At 42.8% G+C, this 23,089-nt stretch overlaps 2 protein-coding genes across 7 annotated transcripts in view; one reads left to right on the top strand and one right to left on the bottom strand.

Annotated features, from left to right (window-relative positions):
* The window catches only part of LOC144098764 (translation initiation factor eIF2 assembly protein-like), a 39,733-nt gene that overhangs the window by 5,724 nt on the left and 10,920 nt on the right, over nt 1-23,089 (top strand). Inside the window, exons 1-3 of one of the 6 annotated variants that reach the window (XM_077631627.1) lie at nt 20,581-20,643; nt 21,147-21,240; nt 21,475-21,543. In XM_077631627.1, the coding sequence (XP_077487753.1) occupies nt 21,167-21,240; nt 21,475-21,543 (143 nt within the window). In that variant the 5' untranslated portion in view covers nt 20,581-20,643; nt 21,147-21,166. Of the gene's footprint in view, nt 1-20,580; nt 20,644-20,807; nt 21,061-21,146; nt 21,241-21,474; nt 21,544-23,089 lie in introns of those variants that run through there. The other 5 variants (XM_077631626.1, XM_077631625.1, XM_077631623.1 and 2 more) reach the window with 5 other exon arrangements.
* LOC144098766 (vezatin-like) lies at nt 787-20,612 on the bottom strand. The gene is made up of 13 exons (XM_077631628.1): nt 20,421-20,612; nt 20,078-20,221; nt 19,389-19,463; nt 18,003-18,133; nt 14,967-15,239; nt 13,900-14,058; nt 12,821-12,962; nt 10,515-10,599; nt 8,932-9,151; nt 7,519-7,679; nt 4,893-5,002; nt 3,242-3,307; nt 787-1,489 (listed from the first exon to the last, which is right to left on the bottom strand). The coding sequence occupies exons 1-13, from the start codon at nt 20,460-20,462 to the stop codon at nt 962-964; spliced, it is 2,136 nt and encodes a 711-aa protein (XP_077487754.1). The 5' UTR covers nt 20,463-20,612; the 3' UTR covers nt 787-961.

Below are 23,089 nucleotides of genomic sequence, written 5' to 3'. Positions count from 1 at the left end.
GCAGTCGAGCACCATAACCACTGAGACCCCGGGATGGTTGAATCACTAATTAATGTGGGGTTCGCTAGTTTGGGCATAAAAGTCTGTAAGCCATGATTTAGTGAGCTCTGTAGAACACATGTACTCTTTGTAGATGCAATTCTCAGCTAGAAAACTGACACGAAGGTAATGTATATTTTCTCCATACCAAAAATATATGACATATAGTAGTTCTACCTAATGTATCCAGATAAGATGTGCTGTTTTTTTTTTTTTCAAAATTTCACCAAATGAAACATCTACAGGGCCTGCTTAATACACTAGAAGCAACGTATTTGCAACAAAAACACATTTCACTATGAATTAATGAGGTAAATAACTCTGCAACAAGATCCCTTGGCTTCAAATCAAGTTACTTTAAGGGCATTTTTCAAAGAGCTGAAATCTAGCTCTGGGGCACACGTGCTTAATATGCGACCTCACTCATTTCTTTAACTTAGCAACAATGAGACTTTCATAGCAATAAAACTGGTTGCCATTAAACTTCCCAACAGACTTTCATTGATTAGCGAAAAAAACCTTTCCAGAGTTATGCAAGTCATAAAGGAGATGTATCAGAGAAAAACAAACAGGTTTGCCACAAGGAACACTATCTGCAGTGACGTAACGAGACCCATACAAAAAGCAGGTTAAATATGATCATGCTCTATATCAATGCAATCGTGGCATGGAACCTGCAAAGAATATGTCACACTCTGATTCTTTTAACATATGCCATCTGCGCATGACTGTATATGCAAAATATTTCTGAACATTTCAGATAATTTATTCATAAATAACTTAGGCACATTTTCACACTCCAGAAAGGCATGGCACGTACCACCAGTGGGTTTAGAAATGCCCCACAGGTACAAATTTGAAAAAAATTGGGTGCCCTTGTTCATAACAAAAGCAAGTCCGTTTTTGTTCACACAGATGCGTCTCACTCCAGTTCGTCTTCTTCTGAAGAGCAACTGCTCACGTCATTTTCGAAAGTTCTAACTTCCATCGGCGCAAGCTGCCTCGACCTTATTGCAGCCATCAAGGCTAAGTTTCGGGGGTTGGGAAGACACATCCTTACAGCTGGCAGTGGTGCATACTCTGAAACGGTGTCTGCAGGAACTCCAGACATTTCCTGCTTCGCGGCTTCTCCGCCACTGCCAAGTTGAAACTCCAGACCTTCAGATCGTTCATCACCCATAGCTGTTTTGTGCAAGGGTGTTGTGCTTCTGGCTGCAGCCCCGTCATCGTATGTGGGCGGGCAGTCACCGACGTAAGCGCTGCTTTCGGGAGGGCCCTCGGCTTCAGGCATGACAAAGCCCAGCTTGTCGAAGTGGCCTCCTTCTATCCCAGTACGTGCCAGTGCATTCTTTTCTCGCTCACGATGCTCCTTAGCCTTGATGACAAGCACGCTTTTCAATTCCTTGAAAACAACTGCCGAGGCTTCTCTGTGCATCTTCTCAGAAGAAAGCTGAAAGACGACAGTGATTTAAAAGTGTAATAAGGCCCATGCCGTGGGAGCTTGTTAATATGTACTCACTGAAAACACAGTTTAAAAACTGCCACAACAAATTTCCGCTAATGATATTATTGTTCATGCATACCGCTTTCACTTAGTTCTTTGCACAAGATAAAACCGGGTATTGTTGTGAAGAAGTAAGCGCAAAAAACGGACGAGGGACAGAAGAGAGGATGCATAAGACGTTCACGAGTGCTCAAGGCCTCATCTCCAATTAGTCCTGTGCAGTGCCAGCTCCAGCCACCCAGTCACCACAAATTTTCTCATCTGTTCACTTCATTCTCTGCCATCCCCTGCTACGGTTTTTTTCTCTCTGTACTGGATTGGCAGCATTTTCTGAGTAATAAACATTGTCCAGTATTTTCTTCTGGCATAAAAGCACGAAAAAAATCCACTGCTGTCAGTAGACCTAAACAACAGTTTGCTGCCTGAATCTTTGTCATTACTGCTAACTATGTATTAATGACATTGTACAGTATTTAAAACAAAAAAGAACTCCACGCCGAACTGTGCCTACCAAAAGAGGGGAGTAAAATTAGCAACCAAGTGAAGGCTGAAAAAATGCACTCTAAAACTTGCACTGCTTCATAGCCTAATTCTGGATGGTACATGGCTCATTCATAGTATCAACATCAAGGCCCCTAACACCTTTGAACATAGGCAGTATAACCCACCAAAATTCATTGTCATCGTAGTCCAGTTGCGTTCTCTAAGGACGAAGGCCTCTCCCATTCATCTCCAATTAGTCCTGTCCAGTGTCAGCTCCGGCCACACAGTCACCCCAAATTTTCTCATCTCATCTGTCTGCTTCACTCTCTTCCAGAAGTCCCCTGCTATGTTTTTTTTTTCGCTCCGAATCCACCCCACTAGCTCAAAAAGACCATCAGTTATCAGCTAAGATATCATTAAGTTGTGTTTGTTCGCTAACCCATGCTCACCCTTTCCCATCCCTTAATGTTACCTCTGTCATTATCCTTTCTGTAGGCCGCTGTGCTGCCCTTAATTTCGATTTGAACACTTTTAAAGAGCCGAGAACCCCCACTAAAAGAATTCAAATGCAAACCACTAGTCGCGTCACTGATCAGCGCCTTAAACTCTGCTTAGTTTTACAGCAATGAGTGGCTCAACACTGATGCCATTCAGTCGACCTGTCCATATACTTCAGCCCTCTCCCTTCTATAGCAAAAACCACAAATATATTTAACATATAGCAAAGAAACTGCTCCAGCAGTGCCCTAAAGTGCTCAAACACTGTATATTTTCAACAGCTATTCAACAATTCATAAAGGAGAGCATTGAAGAAATATGACGTCTACTGAAAATGAGCAACACCACCACAAAAAACCCTGAAGCTAGACTATGTTGCAGTCAGACTGTTGCCTGCAGTACTTATTGCACAGCAACACATTCCTCCTCTGTTAAAATAGCTGAAACTGTGAAACAGGATGTGTAGCTATGCTCACAGCTGTTCACTTTGTGCTAATTTACTTTTCCTTCTTAGTGCAATCAAGACTTGAGGAAAAAACAGCATAACTTCAATGCTGAAAACAAATCTGTCAAGAAAAGCAATGCAGCAGTCGTACTGTCACACCTGTTAGCTGTTCATTACAGGATTATCAAACATGCAAGCAGAACTCTCTCTTAGCTACACAAAACCTCCAACCTCCAATGTTGAATTAAGGGCATTAAGATGAAGTTTCTTACATCATAGTCATCTGTGCTCTTGACATCATCAGGTTCAGCCCTGTCTGGCAGCATAGCTTCAAAAACCTGGACCGGAAAAAGATAATAGCATAGTCGCAAAAAATCAATGGAACAATAAAAGCTCCGACCATATATGACCTGAAGACAGAACCTGAATATGTAACCTGTCTGAAGCATGAACGCATTACTTAAAGAAAAAAAAATAGTGATGTGGTTACTATAGCAACTTTCACATCAAAAAAAGAAGCATTCAAAAGCAAAAAAAAAGTTGTGGGAGAAATCACTCTGGTTTCCTCATATGAGAATGTTTTGGGAACTTACACACAGTCCAATTATTGAAGGAGAACCAATAAATGCAGAGATGCTGCACAAATGAATGCTTCACTAAGCATTTGCACAGGGCAATGGGTTTCTCCACAATGCTAGGAATGCAAAATAGTTCATGTATACGACCATCGTGCTGGTAAAACTTCACGACACTGAGGACAACTTTATCTAACTTTCATCCTTGGTAAAAATCAATCCTATGCCTCTTTCTGGTTATGCTGATATTTGTGCAGCAGCAAGCGATGTATTTATTGCCGAGAAAATGGATTTAAAGATGGAACATTTTGTTTCCCAAACCTGGATTCAAACTCATGATGTCAAGGCAAAAAAGGGCCTGTGACTGCTGTGTGGAAGTGAATGGTAGTGTACATTAGAGTCTGGAATCCTCCCATGGAAAACTTAATATCACACACACACAAAAAAAAAAAACTGTCTTAATGACACCATAGTTAAATGGTCAGTATCGGTGACATCTTTATTTTCTGCCCTTTAATTCCTTCTATAAGCTCCATTTTCAGAGACAGTAGCCTTTATGTCATAAGAATGGAATGATCTACCGATAGAAGCTAACCCCGGTGTATCATCAGTGTCCATTTAAGTGAGGTCAGTTTCACGGCAAGGCTCTGAACAGCATCTACTTGAACGGACCCTGAACCAATCCCTGAGCGTTGTGAGTCACTCTAGTCAATGCATGCCAAGTTATATGGTCCCACATAGTATATAGCATAACAAATGGAGAGAGAAATGTAAGGTGTCCTTTCTTTCTTACAGCTCCTCTAATGCGTCACTTTGACATAAATGTTTCCATAAGAACCAGTGGACTCACTAACTGGGGCCACAACAAGTGCCACTGCAAGTGCCACTATAAGCGCCACTTTCGAAGCTGGGTTGCCATGGGCAATGGTGCCAGCCATGGGCTTGGTAAGCAGAGCAACACTCCCACAGAGTACTAAGTTGAAGAAAAATTAAGGGTAGAATTCAGGCTCAGGGAAGAGGGAAAAACTAAATACAACACTTTTAATTTCTCGATTACTGCTTCCTTCAGGGACGACGTGTCCCATTAAGGAGCCTACAGTCTCCAAGACGGTTCTCGTGTTTGGCAAGGATACGGTTGAGGGTCCCTCGTGAGTCTGCATTGCAACCCAAACACAGTGAACACACATTTGTCAGTGATGAACCTTTTCGCAAGCACTCAGATTTCAGCGCTACTTACTGCGGTGGGTTTTTCTTCACTTTGCTGAAGTAGAAAGTTTCACAACACAACTGAGTGAAATGGAATCACAAAAATATGAAAGACTAAGCAAAAGACATGCAGGGGTCTCACCTCATCCTCAACAACAGGAACGTCATCTTCCTTTATGACGACAACTGGCCCACTGTTGGTGATAGGCGAAGGGAGCTCCAGGGGTGTGCTTTCCACAGGCAGTTTGGGCGCTGATGAGGAATTTAAGGATGACGTATAGCCTTCCGAATAGAAATGCTAGCAACTGACAATGCAAGATTTTACAGCAGTGGACAGCTACTGTGCATCACAGCCAGTGCAGCATATGCTGCAGTGAAATTCTAGACAGTGCATCACTTTTTGTCAGGCACAAAACTTCTATATAACTAGATTGGAATCTACTGTCTTCTTTTCAATGATGCTGGCTACAGTTATGGGCAGACCAAAGATAAAAGTTCATTAAGGAAAGATGAGAGCGTGAAAATTAAAATTATTTTTTGATATATTGTAACGAAACTAGGTGTATGTATTTCTTCCTCCTCTTCTCAAAAATATAATTAGTTTCAGTATACCTACCTAAATTAGATTCCATATTCTGGGAAAATATATGAAGCCAAATTATGTAATTTCTTACGGTTTGTTAAGACATATTCTCTCAATATTTCTTGGTTCTGATTGAAATGGAGCTTTAACTAATGGTCTGCCATGCGATGCTATGCTTTATATATTGTTATTGAGATATATCATCATATTAAAATATTCAATAATGTCAAAACTCCATTATTATGAAATATAACTAGGCGATATTATTTTTCACAAAATCTGATATGTTCGACACAGCCATAAAAAAAATAAAATTGGAGGGAACACTTAAGCTCCGCCTGAAGGGCATGATGTGACAGCTTTAATGTGCTAATGCCCATATATATATGGTATTAGACATTCCCCACTTAACGTTCACAGATCCCTGGGAGTCCTCATACCATTCCTAGTGCAATGGTGAGTCAAGTGATGTGCCACAGGCCTGCGATGGCAGGTGCTGCAACCAGTGGGACTTGCGCAACCCATGTTGCTCTTGCCAAGCAACCTCACGCAACCAATCATTAATTTAACTACCACCTCCCATGGTGGTCAGTTTGCTCACAATCTGTTGGGCAGGTTGTGATGACGCCACAAGGTTATGTGACCTAGGTGGCTCACCTAGGCTGCGTGTCCAGGGGTTTTTCGCTCACAACGCCGACGCCAGATTTTCTGCAGAACAGGAGCCTCAACATGCTCCCGTTAATAGCATAGCTGCACAGTTCATTTCTTTTTGAATTAAATGGTATAAGATTAATTGAAATTGCACCATAAAAACATAATGAAAACTTCCGTAAGGCTAGCCATGATGGCAAAAACACAAAGTTGAGAAAAGAGCATTTGAAGTGTACGCACCAGCCATTCGGAGGTCGTTGTAGAGGCCTCAGAAAAGGGCAGAATGGATATGTTCCGAGAGAATTTTACAATAGTGAGCAATACCAGAATGCAGGAAAAAGCGGCAGCTTTCGAACAAGACCAAGATGGTGGCCATCAGGGTCACGTTTGCGGGAATCGATGGGCGTGAAGTTCTGCCATAATTTGCTCTAAAATCGCCATTTATAAATTATATATAGAATTTTTAGTAGCTGGAGGCTGAATTGAACCTCTGTAGGTAGGCACTTCAGAGTATACTGAACCTGAATAAGGCATGTTTGAAAAATTGAAATTATCACATTCTTTTTTATCGTTTCAATATCTCCATCTCTCCTTAAGGGGGGTCTGGTAAGCACTTTCAACTATACGACGGCTGGGAGCCATATGCCCTAAAGTTTCGAAAACTTTGCACCAGCAGGGCTAGTAAAGCAGACCGTTAATGGCAGTGATTACATCAGCTATCTAACTGACCGTCTCTTCCCCAGTCTTTATCTCCCCCAAAAAGAGCAAATTATGCAAAAATAAAACATTACTCAGAGTTCAAAATCAAGCATTTGAGATGTATGGTACAATTAGTTTATTTTGAAGGGATCCTCAAACACCACCTTTATCAAAGTTGTGCTTTATGGGCTGTGAGCTCATCTCTCCTCTCAGCACTGAAAGTAAAGATGGAGGCTTAATGCAGCAAGTACAGTAACATCCCCCCCCCACCTCGACATTCAGCAAATCATACATTGCCAAATTTAATTTTTACCACCTCTCTTTCTGAGAATGTGCTTGTAAAAACTGCTCCTCTCCCACAAAGAACTAAACAAAGGTTGCTTGGCAGATAATTACGAGCCAATGCAATGCTGTCAGGTATGAGGCCTCTCATGATGGACGGTTGTATATTAATTCCAACCTGATGAGCACCTTCAACGGGCACTGAAATCTCAGTAGTACACAGATCCACTTGCACTTTCCCTCCCCTAAAATGCAACCACCAAAGCTGGAATCGAATCCAAAATTTCATGCTCAATACCTGAGCTCTATAGCAACTCGATAAGTAAACTGGGGATGACCAACGTTTGGTTTTTAGCAAATTCGAAAGAGACTTCATGAGGCACACTACAAGCCCCAAGAGTGGTAGGGAAGAGAAAGAGAAACAAGAAGTAAAAGTGAGAAAGTAAAGCCTATGAAAAAAAAAAGTCACACAACGTCCTACTGTATGCGTTCATTCCCCGTAAATACACCAATAGCACCAAGTGATAGCACGTACAAGTGGTGCTACACACACCTAATTTCTTGTCCAGCAGCACAGAGGCCTCTTCCAGACAGCAGGAGCTAGATGCAAGCTCGGCCTTCACTTCAGCCAGCAGGCAACTGAGGTTTGCCTCCAGCGGTTCGATGTCAGTGTCTTCTCCAATGGACTCAGTCATGCTCTCAACTGCTTGAGCCCTGAAATTAATCAATGATGCATGAAATTCCACACCCAACGCCCAGACTTTAGATACTAGGTTACTGACTAAGGAGAAGGTATAAAAGAGAGAAATGTCACAGAGAATGGCTGGCATTCCTGTAAGTCAAGTGCCATTCAGTATTGGCGGTTTAACATGTAGGGTTTGTCGTATTGAAGTTGCAAGTGGGCCTATGAAAGGAGCTGTGCTGGAGAGCTCTAGATATGTGCACTGACACTGCACAGCACACAGGGATTTTTGCATTCCGCCTCCATCTAATTGTGGCCACCATTGCCAGGATTTGATCCTACGACCTAGAGCTCAGCAGCTAAATGTCAAAGCCACTGAGCACCTGGGGCGTGTCAATTAGTAATGAGGAAACCACTGAGGAGCATTTGATGCAGGAAATCTGAAATTTAAAAACGAATGCTCATTGTATCAATATCACAAGTTTGCAGTACACTCATGCCTTAGCTGCCTCTCACACACAGCATTAATTACACAAGAAAAATTTATGCTTTACACTTCATATTTTGAAGAAACTTTACACAAACATTGAAAGGAAATTATTTCAATTTATTGCACTGAAAACTGAAAATTTGCTATTTATAAAAATTACAGAAAGGGAAGTCTAGCAGGTAAATACATCAACAAATTTTTCAAATGTAATGCCAATAAGAGATTAAAGAGCACACTCAAGCAGTATAGCATTTACCAAAATGTCAAATTTTGCCACTAGAATGATAAGGATACAGCAAAGAAACTAAACAATATGATGCAAGCTGAATTTTCAACTGATTATGTGCTAATGGAGCTGTAAATATGGCACCTGATGGACTTCGAGAAAACAGCAAGATAAAATTCCACAACAGCATGCATTCTTTCAGCAATGCAAGCTTGTTGAGCTCTACAAAGCTTATAACAAAATGACAAACTATGCTGGAATATTTGAGAAATGAGAGAGATTTCAAATATCAAATTTTTCATTAGAATGCACTTTCATCTTACTTTTTTCTCACCCAAATCTTTAATCAAAATTACATGCAAATGCGGTTCTGGGCACAAACGATATCCTGTATTATGCACAAATTCATTTTAGCTCATACCAAAGTTGATGAATGTGCACAACTTCATTGTGAGGCCATGGTTGAGGGGTAGGGCCACACCTCTGCTTACATGTTCACATGAAAGCTTCCTCTGATACCTGTGCATATTTGCCGATTGTTATGTATAGTATGGCATAAACACTAAACCGTTTCAGTGCCGCCAGCAGATGTAAACCCAGGCTGTGAGCTGCCGTGTGCAGTTCATGGGGGGCTTTGTGTAGTGCCCTGGATGGCCTCCGCTCAAGCTCTTCCATAACCTGGCTGCTCTTGTAGAATTGATAGGCATTGCTGAAGTTCCGCAACTGAGCTTGGATGCTTTCTCCGAGGTCGTTGACAATCGTTTTCATTGAGAATACATCAAACAGACCTGTGAAGACAGAAAAGGTGGACAACCAGATGATCAGCAAAGATGCTGGGAGTTTTAAAGGGGCCTTGCGATGCTAATTAAGCATGAGGTCTTTATTCTTTGTATGCAAGGTATGGGACCTTGTGATGCCTGAACGCCCAAAGAGATCGCCGAAATTGCAATATCCAATATTTTATCGTCTCCCAAAGTGCTCGTTTCCGAGTCGATGGTGTCAAAATGCAGCGGCAATTTTCAGCAGCGGAACAAAGGTGGCAGCCAGATTGGGCAGTGCTTTTCTGATTGGTGGGCGTCTAGTTCGAACCTAGTTCTTTTATACTCAGGAAATGGAGCCAAAGTAAGATGTCTGTGAGTGCAGTAAGCTTTTCACATGCCACAAAAACTGAAAATAAGCAGTGAAAATGAATAAAAGCAAATAACAATAATGCTGGTTTCGACATCTTCCATTTGGCTTCATACTTTCAAGGAGGCGAGTGATGTTCAAACCACAAAATAAAAGAAGGAAACACGTCGACACACCTTTTCCAAAAACTTGAGGAGAAAAGCCAGACAGGAGGCAAGGTTGGGGAGGGATTGGTGCTAGCCTTAGAATCTTATGAACAAAAAAACATTAGGAAAATTCCTTTTGTTGAGACAGTCACCCTTTCCCTGTCTACAGCACGTATGCGAAAAGATGCTGCCTTCAAAATGTGCCGCTGTGGGCTGGCCCGGCAAGGCAACTATTGCATACATGCTTCCGCTGTGTGTGCGCAAGGCGTGGTTCTGATTGGTAGCACCCAATTTACCACTGGGCAAGTGAAATAGGCGAGGAAAACATGTTTTCATCTGATCTTATTTAGAATTTTCTAAGTGGAATAACTTTTGCCTGCATGTTCCAATTTCAATAATTATTTTTGCATTGGTCTCTAGAATGCATAAGAGATCCATTTAACCAGATTAATCGGCACTGAGGAAACTCATTTTGGACCCCCTATATTTCTTGGCACAGTAAAGAGCGACTGTGCGAAAGCACACCTTTAGCCTGCCCTGTGATCCGACAAATGAGCCATGGTAGAACTGAAGTCATCCAACTAAAAGTGAGAACAGTAAGCGAGCTAAGTAGATATGTGCCTATTATGACTTCCGCACAGATTGAGAAACACATGTACTATTGAATGTGAAAGGCAGATATTTCAGGTAACCGTTACACTAATGAGTTGTTCATAATGTTTCCACAGCTCCAATAGAAAAATATTACTTTGACACAAATAGCTCCTGCTCGTTGGGAACCTTTAATGCGCTGCTTCCTTTTCCCGCAGTTTCCATCCACGCAAGCAATAGTAAGTGGAAAGCCCGAGATGTGACTTGCCACTCTCATGTTACTCACAGCTTTTCTTTATTCCTGGCATCAAGCAGAGTGACAGCCTTCGTAGAAATTCTGACTGCTGGATGTACATAAGGTACAGCATTGCCTGCAATGTAAACAAGACTTGTCATGTTTTTCCCCACAACTTTAGCACCCAGAATTGAAATCTGGTCCAGCAGTAACAACCTATATGAACATCAAAGCAACTGACAGCCATGCATTCATGTTAAAAACACTATAAAGCAGTAGCCACCACTCGAGTAAGCAGCTAAGCTGACCTTTAGTTCGGCCGCAAGATGTCTTCGTTGTCTGTGTACTGCTAACATGAATTCATGCAAGAATGGCTCACTATCCCACACAAAGATGCTGCTGGTGTAACTGGCCGCACTGAAAGGCGCTTAACATGCAAGAGTTGTTAAAATACAAAAATAAAATAACTTGTTCCAAAATGAAATCAATATTGGGAGAGAAAGGATAGGGAGAGTAACAAAGATGCTGCATTTTGTTTCTTTTGCCTGCTGTAAAAAGCCTACGGGTGACAATAAAAACAAATGATAAAGGAAGTTCACTGAAATGCCCCTGCCATGCAACGTGCCTAGATCAACACTCACACGACACATGCACCCAAATGGTCTAATGCCCCTAATTTTCTGCAGTGGCAAATTTAGAGTTCCACGAAACCATTACGAAAAATCTGCAAAAATTCCGTAAAATACTTCAGAGGCACCTTCATTAAAATCGAATGTGGCTGTTGCAGACCAGTGTTAGTACTTGCTTGACATAATGACTTCGTGCAAACGGAATGCAGCCTCATAAAAGTTGGGCCCCCACCTGCCACTCATTTTCATTCCTGGGTGGCTTGGTAATGCGACAAGAGAGAGCACTAAGAATGGAAGCTGAGTGTTATTCGAAACTAGAGACTTTTTTTTTTTTCCACAACAACTCATACTCCTTCTGAAAGGAACCGGTATCGTGAATGCTCCTATTGAATAGTGTGAATGCGCTATCTCCAGAGCAGCCACACTTGACGCATTAGCTCGCCTGAGCGAATTAAGGAGTAAGCATGTCCAGGCATCAGCAGAACTTTGCTACCAAAATCTAGCTTTAATTAATCACATTTCCATCTTTGTTATTTCCTCTATGTCAACAACAACAATAACATTAAAAAAAGAGAATGTGGCTGCTAGCATACAAAGCTGTGAAAAATGCTTCAAGTTGCGATTTTTTGCCCGTGTGGTGTGCTGTGCCCTGTGCCATGTCAGTACACATTAAAGATCCCCAGGTGGTCCTTTAACCCCAGGTGGTTGAAATTATTCTGGAGCCCTCCACTACAGCACCTCTTTCTTCCTTTCATCTCTCACTCCCTCCTTTATCCCTTCCCTTATGGCTCCACTGTTCAGGTGCCCTCGGATACTGTGAGACAGATACTGCGCCATTTTCTTTCCCCAAAAACCCATTTTAATTTCGCAGTATATTCAGGAACAGCGGGATACTGGGCGCCTTACCCATGGCCTTACCCATGCCAGCCATTATACTCCATAACTTTTCTTGGCAATGAAAGGAAAGGTACAGGAGCGGACTGTGACTGTGTCATTCCACCAGTAGTTCGGCCAAAAGACAGCTGCCTCGCACCACGCTATGCGGTTTTCTGCTCCTTCCCTAGAGCTGCTGGCAGCACCATCTATGGACGCTTGTTGGAACCAGGTGCTCTTAAAGAACTCGTTGTAATCAAAGAAATTACAGCCGCTCTCTAATGTTGAAAATACCCATTTGTGTTAGAAATATGCCCTAAGTAATGAGTGTTATGTTGTAGGATGAAACAAATATAATTACAACAAGGGACTATATTTGCTGTGTAGGAAGAAAAGGCATGTTACGGCTTTGTAGCCTTGAATACATTTCCAAGAAAACTTGTCGCAGAGTATAATGAAATTCCCTTTTAAATATACATTTAGTCTAAATGCCACATCTTTATCTTACTAGTATACATTTCATATGTGCTTTGCGACCTATGGCCCTCCTGCTCCGCAAAAATGCCAAAGGGCGCTGCAAAAGCAGTGAGACTCCATCACATATGGCATGCACAATGTTCACTCCTGACAGTACACTTTAGCGATCAAATAAAATGCTCTAACATCAGTGCACCAAGACAACTGTTTTGCTGAAAATGCAAGATAAATTCCATACTGATATCACCATCATTGAAACTGAGATCACTGCAGGCCTCTCTGTGATTTTTATTTAGTCCTGTTTCACGTTAATACAGAAAATTTCTTGTGCTTATCACTCCATTAGATTTCATTTTCATTCTGTTGCCAATGCATTACCTTTAGTGCTGAAAGAGAGAAATTGTCCGTTCCTTCTTCAAGAGATCTGCCGAGCGGTGTAAAAAGCTCTGCATTGATGTCTTCAGGAGCTGTGCAAGCCAGGTAGATAGTGCTCACATCAAGCTCACCTTCAAGTGGAACAGTGTACTGACATCACGGTTAAGGTTTCTGGGACTTTTACAAGCAGCTGTCGGCAATTTTGAATGCCACTTGAATTCTAAGAAAAGAATGCGCAAACACCGCAGTTGATTTAACAATGGACAAGACTGCTTTGACATTCTGAAACCTATTCCGCTTTTTAACAGGGCAGCAAATTCACAAAGAATCACGCAGTGTGTCCTTTTAATTAAGTGTGCTCATATGGCTCTTGTGCTTCCACATTCTATGCTTGCCAACATTAATAGACTTCTGTAAAAAAAAGTCTGAAGTAAAATCTCTTAATGCGACTGCGTAGAAATCACTGAGCTGCTCTTCCCCCTTGCCAGGGAACATGAAGAAAAAGTTCACACCAGAGTTCCTTCCATGCAAGCCACTTAAAAGAGTATAGACATCTAACTTTTGCGTGCATGTTTACTTCTTTGTAATGATGCATAAGGCCTTTTCATACATGGATTACTATACATTATTCTCCCACGACCACTAAATAATTCATAATCAAATTTCTTTCTCGCGCTGTTTCGGTTTCAGTTTCAACAGCTGAATGGTGACTGTGATGTTAATGTGTGCTTATAAGTCATGTGAGGCATGAAAAACCTGCGCTATGATTGCTACTTCATCGTTCTAATTCAATACAATGCTAAAGCCAGCCTATCTCAAGAGCTGGAAAGACAACAAATGTAGAAGCAACAATTGTATTGCAGTTTTTTCATGCCTCACGGCCATCATCCAGCTGTTGAAACCGAAACAGCATGGCAGAAAAATACGATTATAAATTATTTAGCGGCCGTAGGCGAATACCACGTGGTGATTCATGCATAGTGGTGTCTTCCGCATCATTATAGAGAAGAAAAAGTGCCCCCAAAGTTAGGTTTCTATACTCCTTTAAAGAACGGCTTGTAAAGAGCTTCGCCAAAGGATATGACTGAATAGCCTCCATGGTGGCGGTTTTCACAGTGAGGAACAGCTCTCGGGTCCACAGAAACACTGACCGCCGCAGCTCGGGGCACTGCCTTTGAGGATCCAAGTTTGGCATGAGCATGTTCATCTCGATTCGGTGTAGTGGGACATTGTGAGACGCCCTGAAATAGAATCAGGCACTACTGCACACAATCTGCTGGCTACAAGGATACTGTTATTTTTCAAGGAACCGCTACACAACCTGGATGTACTGAGACTGTGAAGTCTGCCTGTGGCTTTTAAAATGCAAGAGACATTTTCTGTACCCATAAGCACAAAGTAGCCACAAGCAAGTGAGGTGTGGCAAAAGTTGTTATTACCAGAAAAAGTGAAGGAGCAAAATATTTAAACCGATCTGTGAACCACAACAAATGTTTAAGAAACTGCAGCTACCCAGTACTAGCTAGAGTTTTTAAGCAACGTTGAAATAATGCTCGCAGATGCTCGCAGAATGCATGCGTCCAGTAAAGGGACACTCGGGACAAATTGAAGTTGGCTTATAGCAACAGATTACCACATTCTGATGACAAAAAAAAAATGTTCACGAAAAAAGATTTTTATGTTAGTAGTGGCTAAAACAAATGAAATGCAGATATCACCAGCACAGGTCATTCTCACAAGCAAACTGAGATGACATTAGGTACTTTTTCATTTGCAGATCTTTGAGGCTAGACGCCACTTCCATCTACTACTTCTAATCAGCAAGCATAGATTCCAAAGTCTTTTTGCATCATTCATCATCACCTCCTTCAAAATCTTGAATTAAACTGTGGGGAAACTTCCATTTTCAACCCCAAATTTCTTCATTAGCAGTGAATAAATACATATTCAGTTATTCACTGCTGATGATACATCACCATAACCACGAAAAGCCAACAGTACAATTTTGCAAAGAAAGAAAAACTGAATGGAGTCCTCAGTGTCCCTTTAAAGATTATTAAGACTGGTGAAGTTTTTGTTAACATATCCTTTGACCTGTACTGGGAACTGTGCAAAAGAGAATAAAAACATCTTATTTCAAGGCACTTACAGTGTAAACCCACGTGCAACCACTTCAGCCTCTTGGATTATCTGCAGGCACTTTCTGATCATAGCTTGCACATCTTTCATGGTAGCCAAGAGGCGATCGATGCTTGCTCGATATTGGCGCAGCAGGCAATACTTCACAATGGCTGTTCCGGCAACAAGTAGCAACGCACAGGCAAGGAACCCCAAGACCACACTTTCAGCACTTGTTTCTTGTTCTGTGGACAGGCACCTTGCAACAAGGCACACACCAACAGCAGCAACAACACTGCAAGCGCTGCAGAGACAAAAAAAAAAAAAGACAACCGCATGCATTATGAGCCACAGATGTTGCGCTGCCAGTGTAGACGAGGAAGACAAACAAAATGTTGTTTTTCTTTAGTTGGAATGATGTTTTATGACATTACTAAACATGGTTCACCACGTATAATTCTCCTATGTCAAATAAACGACAAGACTAAAGGACAACCGAGAGTATCTTAAAGTACATCACCACTGTTTTCACCTCACAAAGAAAGAAAGAGGCACTTCAGCTAGCAGACACTAGACTGCCAACGATCACAAGAAAACGAAGAGAGATAAATGAATGCTAAAATATTCTCAGCGACTGTCTTGCCACTCTCATCAACAGAATCAACTTCCAAGAACAACAACTAATAATAACCGAGGGCACAGTGCATACATAGTGAAAAACACACAAAAAAGTAAAAGCAGTATTCTAGAATCGCATCACAAAAGCACTGTTTACTGCCAATATGCACAAAATGCAGTGCCCTTCTCAAGATGAACACAAAATAGGTGTAACAATAAAAAAATTCAAGGGAGATTTATTTCCAGGAGGAACACATGTGCACTACTGAAAGGTGCCTGGTTATTCTTAATCACATAAGGTTCCTCAAAGTGTATTACGATAGGCACAATTAGAGATGACTTCAATGCTGGGCTCCAGTAAATTTATCTTAAACCAATAAAATAATCTACATGCCCTCCTTGTTAATATCTGGCTAAATATGCTCTAAATCAAACCAACCTCTTTAACTTAGGTAGGAAATGCCAAAAGGGTAGTTATTCATTATCTGTCGGACAACTGTATTGTTGAACTCAGTGACAGCTTCAGCAGAGGAAGTTGGTATGTGCCTTGAGTGAGTGTACAGCCTTCCAAATTTTTAATAGTATCTAGGGAGTGCCAACCGCCTGGTACTGCAGCACCAGATGGCGAAGGCGAGAAAAAGAGAGTGAGGGCTAGAGCATGCACACAAATCCTGCTGGAGGAGGAAGCGGCGCCTGGTAGGCTGTTCGCCTTGACGCACCAACCCCCCTGCAGCACATTTATGAGGAGAGTGTTTAAACGTTCTTGCTCTGTTTCCACCACACGTTTCTGGCTCTAGCTACCTATATAAGTGCCGCGTTCAGAGTACGGAGCTCCACCTCAGCTGCGTTTGCGGGAATTGTCCCGAGAGCATTTGTCTTTATGCTGTTAAAGTGCCAACACCAAAAGTTCTCCAGAGTTCATTATAAAGCATAAGCTGCTTATGAGACACATTCAGCCACCAATCATGCACAGCTCCCCACAACAACAGGCAGCTCTATGACAGGACAGGGTGACCACCCCATGCGTACAACTCGTGCCTCGCTCCTGCCATCAGTGGGACACGCGGTCGTAGGACACTGCCAAATGCTTCGAAATGCCACTTGGATGCTCTGTGCGCTTCTTTATAGGGATTACAGGTAGTTAACACAAAAGGCGCGGAAGCAGTCTCAGCGTGGGTGACCACCTGGATCGTATACCATAAATGAAAAGATCAAGCAATGGGTGAAAGGGAAGTTTTAGAAAGAAAACATGTACGAGTGCACTCACTCAGTTTTGAGAGTTATGCAGGATAGCACAAGTGTAGTAAATTACAAAATTGTAAGATTTGTGAGAGTTAACCTCCCAAAGCAACAATAGGCTGTGAGCCATGCCATAGTGGAGGATTACAGATTAATTTGGACAAACCAAGGGCCTTTATGTACAGTGATATCACACAGAACATGGGCCCGAGTGTAATGATTATTTTTTATTCATGATAACTGCAACTCTTTCTTCAGATTTTGCTTGCTATTTATCGCAGTTGCACACTAGTTTTAAGGTAAGACTCTGCACCGTATGGAGTGGCCGGGTGAAATCAAGCGGGCGTAACAGCTTGGCATTTGGCTGCGTGATAGCGATGAGTGGCAGGGATTGTTCGCACTGAGCATAACAGCCTAGCAGATGATGCTTGCTCCTGCAGCAGTGTGCTGGCACATGCTCCAATCCTTGCACTTTTTCTGGTATCATTCGCACTGGCACTGCTTCTGTGCTGGGCAGTCAACGCTCCCCGAATATTATGAGAAAAAATTGGAGGGCTGTACAAGGAAGCATAAAATGTGTGCTTCAGGTAGTACAATGCTAATTGGTACAGTGGTACTGGTCACTTAACCACATCTGATGCTGATGCTGCCACAACTGTGAGGGCTGCTGTAACAGTTGCCCTGTGGCTTAACAGCAAAGTTCAGTTTGGTTTGGTTTTATGGGTTTAACGTCCCAATGCGACTCAGGCTATGAGGAACACCGTAGTGAAAGGTTCCGGAAAATTTCAACCATCGGGGGTCTTTAACGTGCACTGATATAACACAGAACATGGGGTGCTACTATTTTGTCTCCATCGAAATCAGACCGCTGTGGCCGGTATCAAACCTGTGTTTTTTGGGTCAGCAGCCGAGCACCATAACCAATTAGCCACCACGGCGGCAAATGTTCAGTTTGGTTACATTAAATTCGTTCAACAGCAAAAAAGCGTTGCCTCCAAGAACATTGAACATTATAATAAATAGTGAGGAGGTACAGCAAACTACCACAAGAGCTTTTGCACAGGCATGAAGCTGCAAACAGTTCATCAGTGCTGCATACAATGCACATCAGCAATCAAAGAACACCCTCTCTGAAGTGAAAAGTCTCCACTAAAATCGGAGCGATTCTTGACAACTTTTGTTACGACACTGAATATACAGATGTGCTCACAAGAAGCTGTTTCTCTGCGTTTCTTTTTTGATAGTTAAGTCTTGGGCTTCCAGCAGGTTCCGTAAGAATCGCTGGTCTTCTTCATCAAGGCAAGGACTTTCCAGAATCCTTTCCAGGAAAGGCACTCCATCCTGAAACGCAGCCAAATAAATTGTTTATGGTTTGGCTAATCTACAACACATGCCTAAATCCACAAAGTTTTGAGGCAGGTGCAAACAGCAAACACTATGACCGATGCATGTACTATCCTCAACAAATGAAGTGCCAACAAGATGATCAAGTAAACAGCAAAATGAGAAGATGTGAGCTAGGGGATACTCAATACTAGTGCAAGGTAATTTCATTTCAAAGGTGCAAAGGCTTCTTTTAGAAGTGTTAATCCACCTTGCTTACATTTTGTTTCTTTTAGCATACTTTGCACAAAAAGAACATTCACATAAGAGAACATTCACATTCAGAGATGACAGATGCACATTTTATGAATTTATGACAAAATTTGTGGCACAGGTTGTGGGGTGTTATTCGGGGGAAATACATTCTCCCCACTTAATCGCAGCTGACACAGTTCAAAACCGCCCGGACCCTACCCCGTGATCGCGTACGTTACCGAGTGCACGCCGACCACGGTGGGCCTTGCTCTGAGGGAAACAAAGGAACGACACTCTGGCTGACACAAACAGGCGTTTATTGTTACAACAATAACGCCAGCCAGCAATAAAAAGATAAACATGTGGATTGTACCGTAAGGTACTTAGTACTTAATAACACGCAAAAACCCCTGCATGGTGTCTAAGGAAGATGTGTACTCTTATGTGAATGTTCTCTTATGTGAGAGAGTGAGAGCACAGCTCCCTGACAGCTATGTAGAAGCTAATTTTGGCCCAAATTAACAAAAAGGCACCTGGAAGATTCAAAGCTGTGTGAAAACAGCCTAATTAGTAATCTATTCAACACAAAGTGCACAACGAAATGGCAGTCACCACTGGCTTCCACACCAATACATTAATCTGAGGAGAATTTTGCCCTGAAGCACTGACCCTGTCACAAAAACAATCACTACACACAAGCCTGGTTCGATCCCGGCCGCGGCGGTCGAATTTTGATGGAGGCGAAATTCTAGAGGCCTGTGTACTGTGCAATGTCAGTGCACGTTAAAGAACCCCAGGTGGCCGAAATTTCCGCAGACGTTCACTACGGCGTCTCTCATAGCCTGAGTCGCTTTGGGACGTTAAACCCCCATAAGCCAAACCAAACCAAACACAGGCCTGGGATCTATGTGTCTGATGGAAGACAGTGTACTGCAAATGGTAAACATGCTGCCAAATGCGGCATGATTTATACTGCACATTTGTAGTGCTATAAGCTTAAGAACATGACATTACTTACAAAGTGATGAAATAAGTGCAGTGCTGCAGACTTGGCTTTGGAAAGGCCACCCATAAAGAGCGTGAGTACATTTGGCTGAAAATAAGACAGCACATGTTAGGATGCAGTTGGCGTAAGATACATATAGCTGATGCAGATGATGCCTTCCGAGATGTGTTGTAGTGAACAAACTACAGCAAACATGTCATATGAGGCTTAATGGTGCGCCGGCTCAAGTTTAACAATAAGGAGTGGAGATCATGTCAGACATGGTAGTTACGCTAAACACACACACACAAGACAGGGTACGGGACAGTTGTCAGTTTGCGCTCGTCCCGTACCCTGTCTTGTGTGGGTGTATTTCGCGCAACTACCATGTCTGAAGTATTGCACCAACTAGCCCGACAACACGTTCTATTGAAGTGGCGATCACGCGTGGCAGTTCAAAGCAAGTCATGATTTTACCTGCACTTAGCTGCGGAGTTATCTTTCGCGTTAGTCGCGTTGCGTTCGTGTCTCACAAGCAACATAGCAGCACACATTAACAACGCCAACAGAAAGTTTTAACGAAATAGGTTTTCTTAAAAGAATGTACCGTTTTTCAAAAGGCGCCGTCAGACGACGGCTTCGATCGATACGCGTACAAAGATATCGGGTACGCCATAGACCGGCAGCAATAACAATGATGAAGTAAATTAAGCTCAGAGTACCAGAAAGGTGACGATGTTGGAGCGACGCAGATGACACGTTTTGTTCAGCGAGGTAGGCCGCTCATCAGCGGGTTTCACAGAACCAAGATCCATGTCCGGAAGCTCAAACCCGGCTTCGGTGAGGTGGGCATACAACGGCGAATTCTGGAATAAAGCGAGCGTTTTTTCATCGGTCGAGTGACACTAGAATGCTGCTTCCACTGGTAGAAACGTGGCTGAAATTATGAGTGTTCAAAGAAACACAAAAATCCAAGGTTCGAAAACCGTGCAGCTTTGACAACTGCAATCGAGGTTTTTGAACATACAGCTTGTAGCTTGTTCGGAAACGAAAATATGTTCTTACCGGCAGAATGACGCCGTCGTCATCGGAATCCATCTCGTTCATTGTTCACTGGCGTCAAATTTCGTGTACCTTATTCTCTAAATTTGGAAACGATTGTGAAATCGAGACTTCGAATGCGAAGTACGCCACTCGGCTGGTGATGCCCATGCCATCCATGCCGCTCGTGCCCATCGATCTTCGCGACATCCCTGTCACCTCGAAAAGCCTGCCTATCGGCAGCAACGTAAGCAGTCTGTGATCAAATTTCAGGTTATTTTGAAAATCTAAAATCGTTTCTTTTGTATTGTCGGTGTATTTACTACGCGCACATATCAGCTGATCGAGAAAGCTAACGCTCGGCTGGCTCGGCGAGCTCACAACATCCGGAAATCGCGAGTAGGAGGAACATCAATCGCGTTGGCGTGTTTTTGTTTTGGTCGGTGCCTGCTTTCGGCACTTTCGGCCTGCTTTCGGTCTGTTGTGCTGTCGTCACCATCGTCACCGCTGGTCAGCTACATCGTCTACGCTGAGCATGTGGTTGCGGTATCGCAGCGCCCTTGCTTACTGTTCATAATTTTTTTTTATCAAACGGAATTTCTTCATTCTACGCGAGGTGATTTCATCGGCTTTCTGGCCGCCGTTCCAAGTGCTGTATCAGGAGGTCGCACCATCCCTGGCTGAAACTAAATGTTATTCATTTATGCATCCCTTTGCGAGTCGGGTTAACGTTGTACGAAATTCTTGCAGCCCGCCTGCAGACAGCAAAGATGAAGGTGCAAGACGTACTGAGCTGCAGCTTTTCATCTTGGTATGGTGCCTTCAAAAGCGCAACTGTTACGAGGTGAGTTACGCATCACAGAGTTTTTTATTGTTTTCCTGGCCATTGTGTTTCATGTTCCAGGAAATAAACGTTCGAGGATACGTTCAATGTGCGTTCAGTGTGTATCGCATGCTTGGTCCCCTGCTGGATTAATGTACGGCATACTTTAGGGGAGACCGTGCGACCTTCGACTCGCTTGGCGAGTCCTATAGAAAGGTCGAAAGTTGTGACGAGCGTTCGTGTTTTGCATTGCAGTATTTGCATTCCTCTGACGAGTGAGTTCATAAAATACCTCCTCTCTGACGGCGTGGTGCTACCTGGAGAGTGAGTATGAATTTCTGATAATGCAGTAATGTTTGAACGCTTTGTGCTTTTGTATCTGTGACTGCAGCAGTTGCTTTTAAGTAGCCAGTAGTGGTGTACAACTGCAGTCCAAGATTTTCGATAGGGTGTTACAAATATTTTGCTTTTGTTCTGGATGTTTACTGAGCGTCAACATTTGGTAGGTAACTGTCAGCACCTGTGCGTGTGCACATTGAATTCGTTATTGTTGGGCATTTAATATTATGCTGCCGGTGTATGCGGAATTTTGTTTTCTCTTTGGAGAGCAGGTGCTTATATCATCCAAGGGGGAGTGTCCACTGCGTTGTATATGTACAGCAGTCGCAGGGATCAGCACAGGCATCTGCTGATTTAAGCCTCACCTTTTACTGATAGCAGCACAGTTTATTACTTACAATTCATTACAAAAGAGTTGTAAACCATAGGGGCGCCCAAATGGTACTTTTTCCAAACCGAATCGAATACGAATTCGATATTGAGAGAACCGAATCAAACACGAATAGAATATTTTCGCGAATATTTGTGGATATTCGATGAGCATTCATGAGGAGCAGCAAAGTGCATCCTGCTTTTGCTGTTAAAGCTGTATCCGTTAACAGATGCAACACTGATCTCATTTTGGGAGGTCGCAACACAGTCAAAATGACCAATCATCGATTACCGTAACGGGCTGGATGCCAAGACAAGGCAAGCGTAGTGGGGGGCGGCCGAAAGTCAGGTAGGCGGATGAGATAAAGAAGTTTGCGGGGATAAGGTGGCCGTAGCTGGCAGAGGACAGGATTAATTAGAGAGGTATGGGAGAGGCCTTTGTCCTGCAGTGGACGTAGTCAGGCTGATGACATATGAAGAACACGAGGTCAATATATTAACTTTATCATTGTCATGTTATGCTCATAGGAACAGTACCCTTTGCTGTTGATAATGGGAGATATAAACTAGCGCCATATCTCAGTACATGAGACAGGCGAGAGCTTACGTATGAGCCATGGCGTCAGAGGCCAGGCATAAAGGCCGGGTTTGCTGAACCAGTCTGGGCCCTGCCGTGTCATCCAGTCTGAGACCATTTATGAGGATTACGAACGCCGCCATGTGAATGGACCACACCATGGCGCTGAACCCTCCATTCCGCCCATACCGATTGCAGTAACATGGTAACGCGGCTTGTATGGTCCCTGTTTTTGGAATAGCCATGGAAGAAAAATATGGCAGGCCTTATTCGAACTTCATGCCAATTATTCGAAAAGTATACAAAAACTTGAAGGCATATTCGGTTCGTTTCGAATACGACGATGTTCAATTCAGTATTCAAAATTTCCGAATATTTGCACACCTCTAGTAAACTGGCTTAACAACAGCACTTTGAGCTGAAGTACACACTTGAGTACAGCATACAGTAACAGCACATTGGTTTGTCATGTGTGGCAGGTCTGAAAATACTTGTGAAATACGCCATTGAAACATAATATGCAACTGTTGCATAAATGCGTCCCCTCTGATTGCGCTTGCAATAGACCTCTCCCAGCCTACG

Source organism: Amblyomma americanum, chromosome 7, assembly GCF_052857255.1.
Source record: "Amblyomma americanum isolate KBUSLIRL-KWMA chromosome 7, ASM5285725v1, whole genome shotgun sequence".
Classification (NCBI taxonomy): Eukaryota; Metazoa; Arthropoda; class Arachnida; order Ixodida; family Ixodidae; genus Amblyomma; species Amblyomma americanum.
Note: the sequence above shows the minus strand (reverse complement) of the source record. Positions and strands in the feature narration are given on the sequence as shown.